At 38.7% G+C, this 22,061-nt stretch overlaps 1 protein-coding gene across 3 annotated transcripts in view; it reads right to left on the reverse strand.

Annotated features, from left to right (window-relative positions):
• Positions 1-19,998, reverse strand: part of USP15 (ubiquitin specific peptidase 15) — a gene marked incomplete at its 5' end in the record, with an annotated part of 69,029 nt that extends 49,031 nt beyond the window's left edge. For 2 of the 3 annotated variants that reach the window (XM_084266012.1, XM_084266013.1), the window contains 3 exons: positions 272-402; positions 4,801-4,928; positions 19,895-19,983. In XM_084266012.1, the coding sequence (XP_084122138.1) occupies positions 272-402; positions 4,801-4,928; positions 19,895-19,983 (348 nt within the window). Of the gene's footprint in view, positions 1-271; positions 403-4,800; positions 4,929-19,894 lie in introns of all 3 variants that reach the window. The other variant, XM_084266011.1, reaches the window with a different exon arrangement.
• Between the last annotated feature and the right edge of the window lie 2,063 nt (positions 19,999-22,061).

A 22,061-nucleotide genomic window follows, 5' to 3' on the forward strand; every position in this document is an offset into this window, starting at 1 on the left:
TTCTAAAGCAAGTTCTTACTGAAATATCAGAAGGCTTACTTAAAAGAATAAAGTATTACATTCATTGTATCCTTGTTTCTCAATATTAAAAACTTAAACCTCTCGAATCTGAGTAAAAATTAAGTTACCTATAAGCAACTAAAGCAGGAGTTGTCTATATGATTATCCTAGGCCATAACTTACAATCTTCTAATAAATTCCTATACAACTCCTGCATATTTGCAGGACTATATCTGAATCACATTCATCCCAGGAGGTAATTTAAGAGTACCTTGCGTGCTATTGGCTCTTGACCTTCCATCAGTGTGTACCAGCTAACTAGCCTATTCCAGCCTTCAGTCGGCAAAAGGATGTAGTCCAGCTCATCAATGAGATGCTCCTTGAGAGACTGAGAATCACCATCTATGAAGAGAAAGATATTTCAACTTGAATGCTGTGATTCTGTTACTTGAGTTTTTAACGCAAATTTTCCAGAAAATATTTTACATATTAGTTATATAAGTCACAGTTATGTTATCAGTATTATACTGTTCAAAACAAAACTTTCTAAAACTATTTAGGCAAGTCACGCAGCTCATGAATACCACATCTATCACAGGTGCTATTCCTACACTCAGGAACCCAAGTGACAATGCTATATCCTCATCCAATCATATGTTGTGATAGGCAAACGTAACTTGTTCTCACACATCACCATATCAAATCCATTTCCCCAACCACTTTGCAAGTATTTCCGTATCACCATGGATACTTCCATCTCATGCTACAGTTGCATCCTTCACTAAAAATGCAGAAATAGCTAGTTGCAGTAGATCAAAGACAACGTCCGAAGTCATTCATTCCATGTGAGATGAGATAAATAACATGGCACAACCCTCTTACCTAAATGATCCTACCTACTCTGCAAATACAGTCTCTATGAAATTCTTCAAAGGGACAGTGAGATGCAGCACTTGAAAGAAGTACAACTTGGCCACCCTTTTACATAAGTAGCATGCATGTAGCCTTGGTTCACACCTTATTACAGAAGTAAGATGGCAGCTATCCTGTATGTGTAAGAGGTGATCCCCGATCTGAGCTACCATGAAGCTTCAGACAATTGGGGCAGTTGTCTTTCCATTTGGAAGCACTCAACTGCAGACCAGCAAACATCCCTTTGTACAGAGGGAGATCAAACAGGGAAACCCAAACATTTAGCTCCAAAGAATGAATCAGGATGACAAACTTTATGAAATATGAAAACAAATAGACTATATATGAAGAATAAATAGGCTGCAATAAATATACAGTCTATTTTCATTATCCTATCTGAATCAACTGCAGAATTACACACCGCTCAATTAACACAGAGTGCAAAAGTAACCTTAAATAATCTCAAATTGCCTCAGATATTGGCCTTTTTTTAAAAAAGTAACACTTTTAAGCACAAGGAATACAGTTTTTCTTCAAGGACAAAAATAAGTGCGTGCTATGTGCACATGAAACACACTAAGGTCCTTTCATTTGATTGTATTTCTCTACTTCTCTTGTTTCTCCCAGGTACAGATTTAGCAAACACAGCACAATGTGACTTCAATTAAAAAAAAAAAATTATCCTGAGCATTAAAACAGGCACACTTGAAAATTCAAGTTCTTGTAATAACTTTTCAATTTTCTTTTTTTCTAAATAATTTAACAAAATATGTTTCAACATTCCCTTCCCTTGTAGGAGAGCAACACTGTTGAGGATATTTAAGAGACGTTTACAAGATGTGTTCGCTTCCTGGTCGGAAGAGTAAACAAGATTCAACTTACCAAGACTACAAGTCTCCCTACTTCACCCACAGTGCTTCAGTTGGTTTAATGGTTTTTAATAGAAAATACAGGGAAAAGAAGCAATGCTTTTTGGTTTGATCACCCAAACAGTAAAAATACAGGCAGAGGATATACAGCTTACTTCTGCTCCTATTACCACAGGTGCTGACTCTCTTTCTTGAGCCAAGTACTCTGACATGTGAGCAAAACATTGGAAATGCATATTGCTCTTAGTTCATGTATTTTAAGTTAATTTGTTACTGTCGCTGGCTGCTTGGAGTTGGCCTAAAGATAGTGTTTCCACAATATGTAATCTCTGCATAGAGATGACTTCATACAGTCAAGAAGGAATGATACAGTTGCATATATTATCTCTGATAAAATTGTAAATCTCAAAGAGCTAAAAAAAAAAAAATAATCCTGCCAACAACAAAACCCCTGAGATACAGCCAGATAACTATCAGAATTATGAAGTTATATTTTGAAAAAGGGGATAATCAAGGGGTTAATTACCTGAGGTATTTGTTGCAATTTTAGCAAGAAAAAACACAAGGGCAACATAGAAGACCTCAAAGGAAAATGGAAGAAAACATCAGACTCTGGGAGCCACAGTACATAGGTTTCTCAAGCAAAATGGAATTTCACAGTGAACATACAGGTAAATAAAAAATCAGTTCTTCATGGAAATAAATGCAATTAATGTGACCTAATAAAAGAGACTTCAATCAATTGGGGGGGTCTAAAACCCCCAATAATAATTCTAGCATAATTTTTCAGAACCTTATTCCATCAAAGAAGTCCCCGAACTCTGATGACTCGAACTCTAATATGAAACACCGTTTTCTACATTACACAATTGGCTATTCTAAACAACTTCTTCCTTGTGCTTACTTTGCTAACCTAAAGCTGACCATATATCCCTTGTTCTGAAGACAATATATGTGCATTCCACTGCAAAATACAAAAATTTTGCATATGTTGAGATTAACCAAAATCTCTGTTAATTTTCACTGCTCTCACTTCATTCAAATATTCTGAAAAAAGGGACCAATATTTCAGTTACAGAAGTACAATATACAGCTTCAGTTTTCCAGGGTCAGTCTTTCTGGAATTTAATAATAGTTTTCCTTAGCAGTGCATTGCATAGCAAATAACTGAAAAAGCATGCCCACTTTAGATTATTTTATATTTTTAATATCAGGTGTAAATTTTCAGACTTAATGTTTAAGAGCAGCAGTATGGAGCAACTCCAGCATACTACATGCCAAAGACAGGACTAAAATCCAACATTTTCAAGTTCAACTTATGCTATATAGGAAACCTTGAATAGAGGATTGCTGCTTTGCAGCAGCTGAAGACAACTACTATTTGCTGAGCACTAATGCTGGTAATTTTAAAACTGCCTTCAGAGAGGAAGAATAGATCTCAGACAGTAACTGGATGCACGGTATCACTGCTAACGCAGAGCCATAGTAATAGGACCATGAATGAGGAAAAAGTGAAGTTTATAAACCCTGATGTTGTGTTTATTTTGAAAGGGAATGGAAAGTGTCAAAGTGGTAGCAAGAATACATGTTTTCAGGAGCTTTTAGCAAAATGGCTAACATGACTTTAGATTTGAACAGCTAACCTTAATACAGCTTCATAACCACAGTATCTTTAAACGTGCCTCAATACACGTGCAGATTAAGTTATAAATAATACAGACCAGTTAACACAGTGCTCTGCACATCTAGAAACCAACTTTTTTTTAAGTGAGTAGACACAGAAGAGAGAATAAGCTGATGCTGCCTGCGGATAAAAAGATCTTGCTACAACTGATTTCAACTGAAAAGTATCACCTGAACATGCCTGCCTCAGTGCAAGATTTACTACAGGAGTGTACAAAATACCTAGGTCCTCACACTTCAGAAAACAAAATGCATTGCTCACCTGAAGCAAAAAGACTTTTAAGTTTATGGATGGAGGAGAATATATGGATACATATAATGATACAGCACCTTCTTCAAAGGTACTGATATTAGTCATTACCAGACATTCACGCTCACTCACACTGACAACTAGTACAACATCTAGTAGGTATGACTAGTCCTATGAAGACACAATCTTCTTTAAAATTTAACTTGTGAAATGAGATATTAATTACAGTTGAGAAGTTTTGAATTAAGAAAGTCAGAACTCATCATACACCCCATGAAGCTGTAAAAATCTGTATTACTATGTGCAAAAAAATCATGCAGTATTGTTACATTACCTGTAACTGCAAAGGAGGCGGCCAACTATGTACTAGATTTTGTACCCACTAGATTTTACAGATTAAATAGTAATGGCTCTAATAGTATTTCAACACTGGATATAGAAGATAGATTTTGACCTACAGACTGAAATTTCTGAGACCTGTGTCCACAAATCTGACTACAGTTCAGCTACAGTCAGTCAGACCTGAGTAATTTTAACAGTGACAGAGTTTAACCACACTTAGTAAAGCACGTAAAATTGAGAAATTATCCTCTATTATTTCACACCATTTTATATTATCACTGAACTGCATAATATCTCTTCTTCAACTGTTCCAGCACCAAAGTGCGTGCTTGGGGCTCATTTCCAAAAAAGATATTTTAGAGTTCAATTTAAAAATGTTATTGTAAATCAAACTATTTAGTTAAGCTAAAAAAGAAAACAATCTTAGTGACCCTAGGCTTACCATTTGTCAACTTGACTAAATTTCAATTCCCAAGGTATCGCAAAACAGCATTATAAATCAGTGATTTTTATTAAATATTCTGTTACCATTGCAAAGAAGTTCCAGAAATGTTATTTATAAAAACTGCAGTTTGTTAGGGGAATCTATTCCAGTTCCTTTGCCACAGTTTGAAAACAAACAAAAAGTTTCACCTTCATATATGCTGAGATTCATTTACACTATTAACTACAAAACACGAACAATCTGTGACAAAGGTGCACTAAATGTTGGTATTGGCTTATTACACAAACAGAAGCAGTTACCTTTTAGAAGTCCAGAGTTATCAATAGGACCAGGGTACACATTCTGATCTCCCATCTGGTATTTGTCCCAGCTGTCAAAGCCAACATATTTTTTCCACTGTTTGAACCAGCGACTATCCACTAGATACCTTAAATGGAAGAAGACATACAAGTTAATTAATGGCATGCTACTACTTCCTGCACTACCAATTAATTCATGTTAGCACACTTGTATCATCAGCCTTGCAAAATGGAGGATGTTTTTCTGTCTGGTCTCCTAACCATTATCAGCATCTCCTACCACCAAAGATTTTATTGTGGGCAATCAAAGATCCCACTAATCACAGTGGGAAAGTACAGTTTTGCAAGACTGCCAATACAGCACATCATGAGTTAAAAATAATAAAAATCCATCTTTAGCATGAAATACCATCAACTTCAATTCTTGTTCTCCATTTGTGAATTGAGGAGTTTCAAGTTAAATATAATTAGACAGCCCTTTAAAAAAACAGATATCACTTATATTAAAGTATTTTTCCTGGTGTTTTATTTATAACATTCATATGCAAGTTGAAAAACTGTGCAACTCTCATGTCCTGTCAAGAACTAGAGTGGGTTTTTTTCTTTGAGTCAGCATCAACACATACAGTAAATGTTCTGCTTTTGAGGCAGTACTAGATGTTCCTCCTACATATAATTATCAACTTCACACTTCCATATAAAAGGATATCTCAAAACTCAGCTCCACAGTATACTTACCCAGATTAAACTATTGCCAGTATGATTTTTATGAAATCTAGTCATACCTACATTTTATATCTTACTGTCCAGAATTTTTTTAATATTAAGTTACCAAATTTGTTTGGTGATCCTCAGGTTTGTGGTTTGTTTTTTATTTTGTTTTTAAATACAAACTTCATTATATTTCTTTCCTGAAAGTATCCATTTCCTTCTGTCTGATCTATGCTAATATCACTATCAGGATGAAACACTAGGTCAAACTAAAGATCATCGATAATCCCAATTCTTTTCTCTAGTATTAGACCACTGAACATACACAAATACTGTGCTATTGAACCTTTATGAGAGCTCAAAACTTCCTGGTGATTTAAACATTAGCCTATCAAAACACTGATTGCATTATCAGGCAATCATTCTGCAGAAATTACTCATGAATACCATGGAAAAAGCACAGAACAAAAGCATTAACATCCACAACTCTGGTAATCAAAGTCGTACAAAAACATTGCTTGAGTATATTTTACACAACGGGTTTAAAAAAAATGAATAATCATTACCAGAGCCTTAAATTGTGCTTCTAAATGTTGTTACCACAGTAAGAATTAAAAAACCTAACAAGATATGTAAGCTTTTCTCTCTTACACATAAAGATCAAGCTTGGAGTCAGCCTCCAGATGTACTGCTAGCAAACCTCTGGTAAAGAATTACTGTGTCCCACTCAGTAAGTGGGATCCTTAGAAGGAAACCTATCAGATTCTTTTCCCAACAGGCTCCATTTTTTCTGTTTCTACAGAAGGTACTCCTAAGTGTGTGAATCTATAGTGAAAAGTCCTTTGGAAAGTAAGAGGAAGTAGGCATTAAAAAGCTCTACATAAGGTCACAACAGGATTTTGCATGCTTACTTTCCCTATGTTCCTTCAAAAGCATCAAAGACTAAGGTCTCAAAAGCAACTTTACAACACCTATGACCACAGCATCCTAATTCACATGGTAAACAGTCTTGATGCAAAATTTGATTACATTTAGAGTAACAATGAGTTATTCCTAGCCTTCACTTGTAACTACCCTAAGCAAACAAACACCAAAGGCAGAGCTGTGTCTCAAATGCTATAAACACAGTTGTGCCAGTGCAAGAACTTTGGTTTAGGACCAGATCTCCCCCTTACTGCACCAGAGTTGACTGGCTGTACTCCAGGATGTACCTTGACCACCTCACAGTAAAATACTTGGTCTGCTATCTATTCTACTGCAGTAAATTATTACTATTGCTCAACAGTCATCAACTACAACGAGCTGCTATCTCATCTGAAAGAGTTCTGTACACAACTTTGTCCTTGAACTTGCAACACAGTTTATTTCTGAAATTTTAAACAACAAGCAGTCAGAAAACAGCCTCAAAGTGTTTTCTGAACCAAAATTTTTCATTAAAATTAATTGCTATAAAGGAAATATAGATGGAAATTATTTTGCTGCAGCAATGTCATTACCCACTCTTACCAAACTCAGACAGTGACTTAAGAGAGTGATTTGAGTACAAGGCATCCCACCAAATTGGTAATGAAAAATGCTGGGCCATGCTACTTTAGCATGATCCAATAATGTTAAAGTTCTGTGGTAGAATTCCCTTGGCATGTTTTGTTTAGAGCATGTTTAAAATGCAAAAGAAAACAAGATTGGACAAGGCTGATCTGCATAAAAGAGTGAAATTTGGCATAAAAAGATAAAAATACAGACTATCAAAAACATAAGCAGATTTGAACTTTATTTGTGCTGAAAATAAGGTAAAACTTAACTAGTTCAAATTAGGAAGTTCATCCTACGCACATTTCACACTTCATAAATCAAAGTCGCTCAGCTAGAATACACCAATTTCTTGACCACTTTACATCATCTACACTGCTCAGTGAAGTTATAAGAACTACCTAACAAAGCAACGAGCCTCTCAAACTATTCAGATCTCTGTGTACAGAAAACGTCATTTTGCAACACATGTAAATATACAAGTAAAGCCTTGGTTTTTATATAAAAGGCTCTTCTGAACTTAACTTTTCAGGTTCTCCTAGCACAGCAGCAGATTCAGTCATCACTGCACCAAAACCTAGGAATCCACAAGTCCGAAACTGTTGTGAAATTAAATAAGAAACAACTTCAACTATCAAAAATGGGAGGGGGCAAGAGAACACAGCAGGCAGAAGCCTGCAATAGGCAATTCAGCCTTTATAAGTATCTTGTGGGTAAAAATTGAAGAATCCAGCAAACACCATAAAGACAGTCTGCTTGAAAATTAAGAAAGAAAAATGAAATCTCTACAAATAGATTTTCACGAAACAATAACTAACTGCTGCAATTAATGAGTGTTATTTTCTATTTCCTGGAAGAGAAAAACAGACACTAGACTCTACCACAGAAGTCTGAATTGGTACGACCATGTTAAATGGAGTGAGTTTATTCTACACAGTGTGTATATATATATATATTTGCATATAGAGTTTGATATTAAAGCTAATTTTTCCTTTTCCCCAAGTCCGCCACAACAAGCTTGATGTTTCTATAACTGAATCACTGGTATTTCTGTCTTCTTCCTTTTAAAGTACAAGTAGCAGCAGTTCTACCCATGTCTCTTTACAATTACTCCTAACTGAAAAGTTGTAACAATTCTGTTTGCTAACACAAAGTGAAAAAAATTACACCACTTAACTTACAAATTTGTACTTGCATGCTCCTGTAAGACAGTAGTATTTCTAGCATTAAAGAGTTGAAAGGCCACCTATGAAACATTTAAGCACACAAATGTGGTAAGAACTAAATGACAGTCATGTGCCTTCTCTAGAAAGAAAATACTGAAGGACAACCAAATATTAAAAAAAAAAAAAAAAAAAAAATCACATGAAGTTTGAGACTGTCCAAGCAAAGTCTATCCACTGGTACAACAGAGAAAAGCAGAACGAAGAATGCACCAATAACAAAATTTTAAAGCTTATTGAAAATTACTTTGTCTTTCTATCTTCTCCTTTCCCATTTTCTTACTGGAATTCACCAAGTGCCACGTTGTTAGGCTGGTGTATTTTAGACATACAGACACAGCTGCAAAGGAAGTTAATAAAAGAAGCTACATAGGTAAGAGAGCTGGGTCTGTTTATCCGGGAGAAGAGAAGGCTGAGAGGGTATCTCATCACTTCTAAATATCTAAAGGGTGGATGTTAAGAGGATGAGGCCAGACTTCCCAGTGATGGCCAGTGACAGGGCAAGGGGCAACAGCCAACAGCTGAAACACAGGAAGTTCCATCTCAACATGAGGAGATGGAACCCTCTTCTTCACTCTGAGGGTGACAGAGCACAGGGACAGGCTGCTCAGAGAGCTTGTGGAGTCTGCTTTTCTGGAGATACTCAAATCCCACCTGGACACAGTCCTGCCGTAGGTGACGCTGCTTTAGCAGGGGGCTGGATTTGATCTCCAGAGGTCCCTTCAAACCCTTACCAGTCTGTGATACTGCAAACTAATAGTTCTCTTATAGGATGAAGTCTGCAACTGTAAAAGAGTAAGTTAATATCTGTAAAGCATTATTTAAAAATACTTTCAGACAAACAAGATCCTACATACATTTTTTTGCAAGATGCATTCTACTGAAAGTTAATGAAGAGACTGAAAAGGGAAGATCATGAAATCTCTGTGTACTCAAGGGCAAAGCTTAATACTTTGGTTAACACCGCTTGTAATATGAAGCAGTATGTATCCATCTCTGTGAACTCATTTTTAAAGAGTGAACCAGGAAGATTTTTTTTTTTTTTTTTTGTAAGGAGCAAGTGGGTCACTGCCAGTTCACAGGATTTCTTACAGACCACATCACATTCTAAGAATCAAACCTGAAATAAAAATATTCTAGATTTCATACATCTTAACAGAGTCTAGCAAACTACCACAGATTATAGCTTCGAAAGTACTGCCTTACTATCCCAATACTTAGGTCTTAATATCCTTTATAAACAAAAGCAGGCAGGACACCTATGTAAGTCCAGTAAATGAATTTATTTTCTCTTTAGAGATAGCTGCTTTTCATTGACTCAGGATCTACCAACATTGTCTGGATGTCTTAAAGAAGTATGGATTCTCAGACAGATATTCTTGGAGCAAACTCAGTAGAGCAGTTTACCACAACACTGAGATAACATGCATTGTATCGAAAAGGAAGATTTACTGAATTTATATAGCCAAGAGAAAAAAAGCTTACAGGGTAAATTTTGAAAGCGGTTGTGAATTCTTACAGTGAATTACTGGTTATGTATAAGTATGTGCTTATATATGCACACACATATATACACTTTAAACATATCAGGCATTTTCATGAGTATTCTGCTATTTTTACTTCAACTGAAGTCTGATACAGGTGAGAGAAGGTATTTTGAGTCCCTGTGGAATACAATCACGGCAGCTGTAATCTTACCCATTTATAAGAACTTGTACTTATTCAATAGATGAAATATTACTTTTCCAGTAAGGCAAGGGGAAATGGAAATGTGTGTTCAAATGCCATACACTTCACTCATCTTTATGCAAGAAGGATATACCATGTTAAAGATTATGCTGAAAAAAAAATGCAATTACACCATGCTCAGCTTAGGGGATCAATCTCCTAAAGGACCTGAAGTACACAGCTAAAATCCAAAGTTCTTAGCATTAAAGGAAAAAGTAAAAAATTAGAAATTTATGGACTCCAGCTTTTGATTTTACAAAAGCATTCAATATAGCATTGTCACCAAGATCACCAAGACTATTCATCTACATAAAACAGAAGGCAAACTGTAAGAAGGCAACTTAATTTATCTTTTCATCAATGTTGCAATATTTGTGATACACTTCATCAGAAAATTAAGTATTACCTGTGAGGGACATTCAGTAATTTAAGAGGAAAATGCATACCTCGAGTAAACAAAACCACATCTGCTAAAATCTCATCTCTTAAATAAGATTCGATCACTTTTTAGATCACGTTTTAGAGGGAAATTACTAAAAACTTAGAGCATGCACTTGAGACCAGATATGCTTCACTGATTATGTGCTGTCCCAGATATGAAAACAGCATACCATGCATTAGTGAAACAGAGACATAAATGTCTGTACGTTAAACTAAATGTTCTGCTTTCATTTCTGTTACAATCACCTAATATAGTAAAGACTTCCAAACCACCCCAATATTGGAATAATTTTTTGAGCTGTGGACCTGACTGAGAAAGTTACCCCAGGACACCTTTGCAAAGTTTAAACCCATGGCCTGTCCAGTTTTTAAAACTGTGGCATGTTTATTACTTAGCTCTGACGGAATCAAGGTTTCACTCAAGCAGAAAACCCAAATTTTGCTCTCTTGGATGTCATTAGTCAAGTTAGTGAGCAGGATAACCAACCTATCTTCATGGGTAAAACACACCTGGAGGATTTGTAGTAGAGACTGAAGACTCAAATTTCTAGATATACCATTTTGAGGGGCAAACCTTAGAAACTAGAACTTCACAACAAGGTGAACAGGTAACCTCCGAATCAGCAAAGGCTTGATATTTATAGACATTTCAAATAAATCAGTCACCTCAAATTGCTTGATGATAAGAGTAAAATCAAGTTTGATTATACTGAAGTCACTTAAGCGTCAACAAGTTGATAACAGATATACAAATATTGGAATAGTCCCAAACCTTTACGTAAAAGTAAGCAAAAATATACAAGTATGATTTGCTGAAAATTATACTCATATTAAATTGTAGGTATTAATAACATTGGAAATATTTGTACATTTTTATTAGGTGTTTTCTCTTAGTTACATTAGATATATACATTATGTAAAGATATCTACATTTTCTTTGAGCAAGTAGAATCAAAAAACCTATAGAACATCTGTTCCAGTTCAAGTCTGGCCTACTTCAGTATTCAGTGTTTGCTTCTGAGTAGAGCTTCAGATCACTTCCTAAGATGTATCTGCTCTCATCTGTAAAATATTTCTTGCCTGTCTGATGCAGATTACAACATACAAGGGATAATTTATACTCTCAAGTTCCCTCAAATGTCAGATATGGAATAAAACATGAGGAAAGGTTCTTCTCTGGAAGTGTTGTGGGTCACTGGAACAGGCTCCCCAGGGAAGTGGTCAGGGCACCAAACCTGTCAGAGTTCAAGGAGCATCTCAACAGTGCTCTAATACATATAGCTTAGCTTTAGGTAGTTCTGCACAAGGATCCTAGAGGATCCTTATGGGTCCCTTCCAACTTGAGATATTCTGTGATTCCAGGAAAACTTCATAACCTTCCAGAGCACCAGAGGAGCTTAAGTAACCAAGGTCTATGCTACCTCTGCAGATGTGCAACTTACCAACATCTGCAAAGTATCTTTACAATCTTCAACAAGGGTGGAATTTGTTCTGGTAAGAAGAGACATGGAAAACCTGCACAATGACAAGGGGAGCATGTAACGTTTTGCCAAAGTGTACATTACCCTTTTGATACACAACAGGTTGTGGTATCATATGGATTCAGTGTTATTACTGCAGAGGATAAAATAAAAGATGAAATTCTGAACCTTGCAAATATGAACTCTAAAAACAGCAGCTGATGAGAAAAAGCCTTATTTGAGGTCTGAGGGGCCTCAAATTGCATTTGCTTATCTTCCAATCTTAATTTATGCTAGTCTGAGTCTACTGATCATGCAAAGGGGTTGAAAAATAGAATAATAATGTTCCTTGATATCTTCTGATATTACATGTCACTTCATTTCCTCAAAAAGCAATAACTGTTGGTCATAGCTAGCTCATTCCATCCAGAACCTATTGCCAATACTGTGCTCCCGTTCAGGCGTAACTTTTCTTTAAATCATTCTTTCATTTGAACAATTTCTTGGCAAAGAAAATTACAAAGCACAAGGCTCAAAACATTTCAACCTACTTTTCTCTTCTGTTTTTTCCTATGGTCAGGTTGCTTTCTAAGCAGGGACTACTTTTGACCTTAAACTATTTTTAATTAATATTATAGCTATATGAAAACATGTGATCTTTTACTTCATTCTCATGGTTATAAGCTAACAAGCTTTGTTTAGAAATGTTGTAAACCACATTAAAAAGTTAAACTCACAGCTATTTTAAACTTGTTTAGCTGAAGACACTACACAGACTAAATCTATCTTTAGGATGAGTTTAGATCACTTATTCCAACCTCATAGAGCCTCTACAGACAACACACTGAGAAAACAGTTCACTGCAGGTGTTATTCTTTGGGCCCCACTGAAGTGGGATGAAATGGTGATTATTTCTGGAATTTACAAAGGACTGCTCATCTCTGTGATTAAGGGCCATTTGTGAAGTTCCTGTTGGAATTCCTGTCAATTACTGGACTTAGTTTCTCCAATATAATCCACAAATCACAGACAACTTATTTTATTAACTTTCCCAACATAGGCATACCAGCAATGAATATTTTGGTTCTTTTACCCCTACAGAAAATATTCAACTGCTAAAACACAATTATCAGTTGATGGCCATACTTATATCCAAATATATGCTTATATTGAGTCAATTAAAATTACCAACAAAAGACTGTATCCTTAGGAAAGATCAAACAGAGACTTAGGGCAGCCCAAAATGGGATTACTTTGCCTACTGCCTATTAGCTTACAACAACAAAAGAATGAAGCTATTACAACGCTTGTAAATCCACCCTCATTAAAAAAAATCAATTAATCATTAAAAACAGTAACAAATTTATACAAATTTTAAAATTTTGCAGCTGCATGACTACGGACACTGTTCAGTCAGTGGAAGAAAGTAACAGTACTGGCAGAAAAGCTGCTAACAGATTTCTAAGATTCCTCCATGGTTTGTAACCTTTTCAGGTAATTTAACTTCACCTGTGGTTTACTGGACATTTTGATTTAACAACCCTTATTAACACAGTATCAACATCACAGACGTATAACAGCATTCATCCTTTACCCTAACACCCAGGTTGATAGAAAAATATCTGAAAAGTATGACGATGATATTGGTATTTCCCATTGCTGTCAAGAGTCCTCAGTTATACACAGAGAGAATTAAAGAATGTATAACCTGTATTTATTTGTATTGACTGATAGGTCAGTCCTTGAACTTCAAAATCAAACCAGTTAACTTTAATACGTAATAAAGGCACTTCACAGAGACACTCATTCCATCACAGTGTACTGCTGGGACACAGTATTTTCCAAACACAAGTTATTTCACTTCTAACAGCAAAACTGTGCAAATTGTCCAGAGAGACAGGTGAGGATTTTTTTTTTACTCGCCTCCCTGTGCATGAGTAGATTAAGTAATACTGAGGACAAAGTGGAACAACAGTGTTGCTGAAAGCAAATTAGGACTCCTGTTTAAAGGCACAGCATCCGATTTTTGTTCTTGCACAACTGCAACTGTAATAATATGAAAGGAAGAATGTGTTCGCACCTGTATTTCTACTCTGATTAGGATAGCAAAACCTGCTTTAATTAATTAATACTTCAAAATTAAACTTCTTTTCAGAATTAAAAAATTCTGAAAGTTCAGTATGATATACAAACCACACCATCATTTTATCGAAAATGTAGATGAATCCACAAGAAAAAGATCCAGGTGAAAAAATCTATTGCTCAGCTCCAATTTTTAAGAAATGTTAGTCCAAATATTTCCCATCCCTCTTCAGAAATAATAAAAGCTTTGTTCAACTAAATGCACCAAGATAACTGCAAAACAACTAATCAGTCAAATTCTCCCTACAACCTCCCATACTCAGTTCCCACAATGGGCTGCACGAGGCTGAGAAGCACTTCATACATACCACCAAGAGGCTGAATAAAAGGTCTGATTCAGCCAAAATTAATGGAATACAATTTATATGAAAATTTCAGTGAATATTATGTTAAGAACCATGTAAGTATTTTGGATACACTTACAAATTTCCCTTTTGTAAAATAATTTTTAATGAAAAGTCTTAACTCCTAAAACAAAGTTTGATTTCCCATTTTTAGGCAAAAGGCTGTCACAAACATGATTTTGAGTTCAACATGAACAGTCTAATCAATTAGAAGAAAGAATTGCACCTATACATACCCCTTGCAAGTATTGTTTCAGAAGAATTTAGAATGTCTTTTATACCTTCATAAGCTGTTACTGAAATGCTCTACCATTCCACATTAAAGCTGGAGACAGACTGTTTATAGTCTGGCATGTAACGACAGAAAAAGGGGTAATGAAGCTGAAGAACAGTAGGTTTAGGTTAGATACAAGGAAACAATTCTTTACTGTGAGCATGGTGAGGCACCGTAGCAGGTTTCTCAGAGAAGCTGTGAATGCCCCATCCCTGAAAGCGCTGAAGGCTGAGTTGGTTGGGGCTTTGGCCAACCTGGTCTGGTGGAGGGTGGCCCAGCCCATGTCAGGGAGGTTGGAACAAGATGACCTTTAAGGTCCCTCTCAATCCAAATCAGTCTGTGATTCCACGCAGTGAGACAAATCTAACATAAAACAACTTCAAACACAAGTAAAAAGTAGCAATGTAAAACCTCACTTGAAACAAAACCCAGCCAATTCTCAGTTCTATCCTTGAACTACTGACTTAGTGTTCCTTGATTCTCCTTATATGCAGCCATAACAGTTTAGACTATTCCAAATGTCACAGAGGTGCAGGTCGTAACATCTCATCATGCTCTCAGTGAAATCAAGTAAAATCTTCCATTAATGTTCAGTCTAGATTCTGTTCATGTACAGTACAATGATGGATGTGGGAAACACTGAAAAGCCCATGGTGTGAAATACTATTAAAGCTAAACACTTCAGCATCAAGGTTATCATCACTGACGGGCACTGCAGCGTTTTCAAGTAGGACTATATATGCCTGTTCATCAAGATTCATGAGTTCTCATTGTAGCCAGAATTAAAATGCTTCTACATTTCTGGTGGGGAAATTCTTTAAATACACTCATGAAAGGGAAATCCTTTAAGCTTGACCTTTTCATATCTACTGATCGTTCACTGGAAATAATTTTTACCCCACTTAATTTTTCCTTAATCTCTGTAGTGACCGAGTTTTACAATTAAACAAGCAATAAAATTCTCACAGTGCAAAAAAATATTTTATTCACCTTCCAAGAAATGTACTCAATGGGTAACACCAGTATTCCCTCTGGACCCACCAGAATTTCAGAAGTGGTATGTATCAGAGACACATCTGAAAGAACTCAAAAGACACTAGTGCTGTAGTTTTCATAATTTGCAAGTCATAAAAATCAAGAACATACTAAGAATCTCTCTCTGAAAAGTGATGAATGGCACCACAAAGCATTGGCTAGCAAGGCTGAAAATCAGCATCTTCCTTCTCATCTACTCCCTGACTAGCTTCAGTTAGATTTCTGACACTTCAGATAGTGTCTTGTATCTTTATCTGGTTGTCTAAAAATCCTTATCCTAGAAGACATTTTCTTCTTATGTAAGTACTTCAGCACAGGACTCAACATTCTATCAAAACAGACGAAGGCTCTTAAAGCTCTTCTCTGAAAGGCAAGGCTTCCGACCTTCTCTGTAACATTTTGAGATTTCTGAACTCATTCCAAATTAACACCTCCTGTGACATGTGGACACCAGAACTGAACAGTATGAGTGGTTTTGCTAACACATTACTGTATACAGTACATTTTTGTACTGCTACTTAGTATTCCCATGTCAAACATCTAAAGATCGCATTTGCTCCCTTAGCCACCAAATAAACTTCTTGTGATTGTTACTTGCCCACTGTAACAGCACAATCTTTTCCAAGTCACTCCTTTTCAAAATACAAGTAACATCTATATTCTCGTCTGCTCAGAAATTGCTATAGCAAGTGATAGATGAAAGAAGCACAGTGGGGAAGTTCTGGAAGAGAGGAAAATTAGTGAAACTGACTGGTAAGGAGGTGCAGTTAGCTATTATTAGTCACTATTACCCACAATAAGTGACCCATTTATAGGCAGGTGATATTTAAATGTGAGAAACATGGTCTCACATTCTAGACCACAGAGGGCCAATGCGTGTAAGAGGTAACAAAGTAAAGAATATGAAAGCATTTCTAATGCCATGCTGAAGTAACTGAGACAACATCTCTAAGAGAGCCACAGAAGAACAGGAACTACAGGGAAAGCAGGGCTGAAGTGGTCTTAAGGGTAAAGATAAATTATACCTCACTATCAGGAGGAAATTACAGAGATACTCAGATAAGAAGTAGTGACACGCACGAATGCGCAGAGTCTTCATCACTTCCTTAAGAAAAGTGTTCCTGAACCTCAGTGATGCTGTAAAAACAGGAAAACTTGGCAGGGTCCTCAAAAATACCACTGCAGCTACAAAGGCATTAAATAACATCATCAAGACCAGTTGGTCATGCAAATTACACAGTGGCTAAAAAAACGGACGAATATCAACAGCTCTTCAATTTCTGAGCACAGATACAGGAAGACACTGATTGAGTTGAAATTCATCTGCAGCTGTAAAAACCAGTATTTTTTGTCTTTCTAAATGAAAGGTTAAGATCTCCACAAACAATAAAAATTCTCCTCACTTGCCAAGCATTGGTATATTTTTCTATTTATATTTATTCTGTGAAGTAATCATAACAGATCCTGAATCTGAGATATACAAAGAAATACATTTCTCATCTTTCAAAAGAGAGTTCTAGGTCTTTCAACCATAGAACCTGAAGGTCCTTTGGATAATACTGCAAGAAGACAGACATATATAATTCAGGTACCATGGAATGACAGTGTGTTTTTTATACTGTATGCCCTAATAAAAGTAGTCAGCATTATTTAAAATAAATTATAAACAAAGCAGATTCTTCTTGGAAAAGCTTGAATTTGATACTGATTTAAATTAAGTTTAGAAAAATAAGATAAATTAAGAGATGGAAGAATCCTCAATCTCTCCTGGTTTAGTAATTTATTAACCGCACATAAAAGAATGCAAAAAAGCCCAAAATCTTGTCCCTGAATATTCAACAGTCAAATGACTGTTCACTGTATGTCCACTGAAGCAATATATTTTGACCTACACTACCCAAAGGCAGTCTTAAAATTAAACAAATTTTATAGTTTACTAAACTGTCCCTTCACATTTCCAGTTTCTATCAGGTCTTTCCCAGTCCGTAACTCTACAAACATTGCATTTCAAGTCAGTTTCATTTCTTTCTCTCTGCAGTGCACATGAACTAATAAGGAAATCCAAAGCTGTCTTCATACATACAAGACTTGCCTCCCTTTGCCCATTCTTTAGTTCCTTTTTTCTTAGAGGAAACCCCCAAAGCTTCATACTTGCCTTGTACAGCTTACTGTTCTCTACACTCTAAATTCTGAAGACCATGGACAAGACTTTCAGTATAAGCCAGTAATTTTAAAAGGACTGTATTTTTAGTTCTTTAAAGCTCAAACAGAACAAGCTGATGTGGCATTGCTCACATCTTTTCAGCTTTGTTTACTACTGAATGAATGAAAATTGCAATTCTGAATCATGACTTAGAGCGCTTAACTGTTCTGTTTCCTTACTGATGACCCAAAAAGATCAAAAAGCTGTTGTCAAAATACCTTTGGAAAAAGGCATCTGGACTAAACATACCCCTTGATTTGTGAAGTTAAATATATAGATCTAAGTATTAATCCTATGAACACACTTGTATACATGTTTATGTAGCTAGATTTAATAGTTCATGAGTCAAAGTTAATAGGACTTTGCCATAGCTTACTCAGACTTATGCCACTTGATTAATACCAGTGTCACAATCACAGCTAGACATATTTATTTTCAGAGAATGTTGAGAAGCTTCTTCCACTTAACTGATTTTTTTCATGCTAAAATAATTAATGCACTAAAAAAAAAATTACAGCAAATTTAGTGTTTGAATCATCAAACAAACTTGTCATAAAGTTACTTTCATTTTGAATAATAGTAACTGTTTGAGACTTTTTATTTTAGTACTCGGAAAGTACCCAACTGAACCATTAAAAAAAAAAAAGGCTCTTAGAAGATTACAAACCTGAGCACCCTTTTACTACTACCGGTCATTTTCAACACTACCAGGTGAATTGATTTCCTTTTTCTAGCTGCTTGTATTTTTTCCGTTTAAGAGCATCCTGTTCATATGCCAAAACCGAACATATACTCAGCAGTATTTGAATAATGCATCAGAATATATGCTTCTGACACATGCTGCAGTATCAACACTGTTAAATATAGTCTTTTATAGAACTGGAACAGTGAGTGATGACAGCTGAAATGAGGTGGGCAAAGCTCTACTTTTGTGTATTCATACTTAAATTTTCACTAAGTTAATGCTTTTGCCTTTGTCTTTGGATGACAGTTTCACACAGGAAGCGATGAAGAGGTTGCATGGTGGAAAAAGCGTCAGCTTGGGGTTTTTATTTTCCCCCTTCAAAAAAGCAGTCCCATTCCCTAGCCTCAAAGAACTACAACTACAGAAGCTCAATTAACAAACACATGCCAGAAAGAGGTGTTTATTTAACCTAATTTCTTCCAACCGTGAATTATTCTCCTGACAATCTGACCTGGTTCCTTATCAGGAAAACATATTTTGTTAACATATACTCTAGAACTGGTATCATAAGGGCCCGTTTGCATCCTCGGGGGCTGTTTCTTAGGCACTTAACGTGTTCAGAGACAAAACAATTTAAACTTAAGGCTTAATCACAGCCGCGGACGGGCTTCAGGGCACCCCACCCAGGGTACAGATATAATTTCTGACAACTTGAAGGCGACGTCGGGGCCGTTTCCTCCTTTCAGCCTGGATAATGGAAGAAACGCCTGGGAGCGGTGCTCCGCTCCTCCGCCTCAGCCCCTGCTTTAGTGCTTCTCCCCGAAATGCCAAACAAGCCCTCCGCGGCCTCCGGGCCCCTCGTTGTCCGGAGCCGCCATCGGGGGCCGCCATCCGGCTCCGCGCCCCGCCAGTCACGACGTTCCCTCCCCTCCCCCCGCGCCGCTCGCCGCCCGGCAGGGAGCTGACCTCGGTGCCTGCCCCCGCCGGGCGCCTCAGCGGCGCGGCGCGGCCCTGCCAAACAGCCCAGGCCAAGCCGGGCGCCCGCCGCACCACGGCGACGGGCTGGCTCCTGACAGGAGCTGAGGGACCCGGACGGCGGGAATAGGGGTTAACGGTGCTTCCCCCCTCCCCTGTCACCCGCCTTCTCCCCCGCGGCAGCCCCAGGCGAATGCACGGAGCCGAGCGGCCCCTGGGAGCGGGGGAGCTGAGGGAAAGGAGGTCGGTCCCTCCGCAAGCAAACGGCACCGGGGGCGGAGGGAGCCGCCCGCGCCCATCAGCCCGAGTCCGTGTTCCTCTTCCCCCCCCGCCCCTCCCTCACCAGGTGTCGCCCTTTCGGAGGGCGGTTTTGAGCAGCGCCGCGACGTCCGTGCGCTGGGTCTCCAGATCCGCCGCACCTCCCTCCGCCATCTTCTCCCCCCGGCAGCAGCAGCGGCGGTGGCGGCAACGGCAGCAGGGGCAGGAACGGGCCGCGCTGCATGCTGGGAGTGACGCCGACCGGGAGACGCCCTCATCCCCCTCCCTTCCCAGAATCCGCAGGGCGGGGACCGAGCGGGACATAGAAAGCGGTTACGGCGCGGCGCCTCCTCGCGGCCAGGAGGTCTTCGCTTCGCTGCCCGGAGCGTGCGCGCATGCGCGCGGCTCCGGCCGGGGGTGGTGGTGCAGGGGGGAGGGGGCTGCCCCTCCCGCCCGCCGGGGGCGGCTGCGTTCCGCGAGTGAGGCCCGCGGGGGTGTGGGGTGCTGTTCTGGCCCGGATCGTCGGGCAGGGTGGCTCTTACACCCGGCGGCAGTGGGGGGGAGTTCCGGGTACCGCTACCGGCCGCGCCGGTGGGGCGGCGGCCTCCGTGCCCCGGTGGGCGCTGCGGGGTTACTTCGGGTGGCTCGGCCGGCCCGTCCTGAGCCCTCCGCTGCGGTGCCGGCCTCGCCTCTCCGGCCGTGTGTGGTGTGCCGGCCTCACGCCCGCTTGGGCCGGCCTCCCGAGGGCGGCGGGGTGGTGCGTCTCTGCGGCCTGGCGGCTGCCTGCCTCGGCCGGCTGCCCGCGGCATCCCCGGCCTCCCTTTCCCCCCCGACCTGGGCCACGTCCTACGAGGCCGTGGTTGGAAGTGTGTCAGGAAAAGGCGGTTGTGTTTATGGAATAAGGAACCGTCTCCTTTGCGGCTCTCCCTTCGGTGTTTTAATTCGAGCGTGTGCTTAATTAGATGCTGTATGCCTGGCTAGCAATGAGTGGTTTGGGTTCCCTTAACCCACGTAATGATACAGTCTGTGTTACTGTGCAGATGCTGTTGGGACTTCAAGGAGGCTGTGTGCCTCGCGTTAACTGCCCCAGACCTCTGCAGAAACCGATAGATAATTTGTTGTGTTTGTTTTAATCACTCTTATCTGAGCCTTGTAAAAACAGTGCAACCTGTCATTTGACATTTCACAAAAAAACCCCCAGAGGAATCCACGTCTCCATTAGCAGCTCGTTAACATTGTCTCCACATTTGTATATACATACCATAAAATCAAAACTATGTAGTAATTTGGGTCTGAAGGGTGGGAAATGCGGTTTACAAATATATGAAAACAAAGTCTGTTCTTGTAGATATGGCTGGTGCATGTATAATGTATGTGATTGTATATCTAGCCCCCCTTTCCTCCATTATAGTATGCTGAGTTGTATGACTAAGGCTAGAAATGTATCATAGGCTGCTAGTCATGTATCATAATCTATTAGGCATTATTAGCCTATGCAAGTAGCATGTAGCCCTTACAAATCACACTAAAGATTGCAGTTTAGGTATACACATAGCAAAAGAAAGAATGAAAGTAAGACTTTTGTGCAGCCATGGTAGTCCAAAGCCAAGTAAATATTTTCCAGGATTATCAGTAGGTAAAGATGATGATGTTGAAATAATAGAAAAGTCAGGATTTTTGGCTGGAAAGGAAGTGTGGAAGTTGTGCTGAATGTGTAAGTAAGAATCTGAAGAGCTGAGAGGGACTGATGGTGGCATTCATGGCTTCTCTAAGAGCTAGAATATGAAATTCCAGGAAGAAAGGCAAGCAAGTTAAAGATACTTGTTATATGGAAAGTTATATTGAGAACTATGGGTCTAATGTCTACGTTCAATGAGAGGAGAGAAAACTGAAGGGGGCAGGCAGAAGAAAATTTCCTGCTCTTTGAAGAATAAATTTCTGGATTAGAATCTCAAGAGTCTGGAAAGAGCTGTGACACCTTCCCACATCCCACACACCAGGTCTTGATAAGTAAGGACAGTGTTTTCAACCATGAAAGTTATACTTGTGCCAAACTGAAGTTGTTACAAAAATATTTTCATGGAAACTTTGGGGAAAATATTTCTTAGTCCACTGTGCTGGCAAACTGCTTCAGTGTTTGGCAGACCATCAAGGGTTTACTTTGCCAAGAGGTTCACCTGGAGCCAGCCCTGCCAAGACTTTCTGGGTTGCGTAACTGCAGTTACTAGGTGAAAGATCTCCTCTTCCTGAAT

Source organism: Gallinula chloropus (assembly GCF_964237585.1).
Source record: "Gallinula chloropus genome assembly, chromosome: 1".
NCBI classification, from domain to species: domain Eukaryota; kingdom Metazoa; phylum Chordata; class Aves; order Gruiformes; family Rallidae; genus Gallinula; species Gallinula chloropus.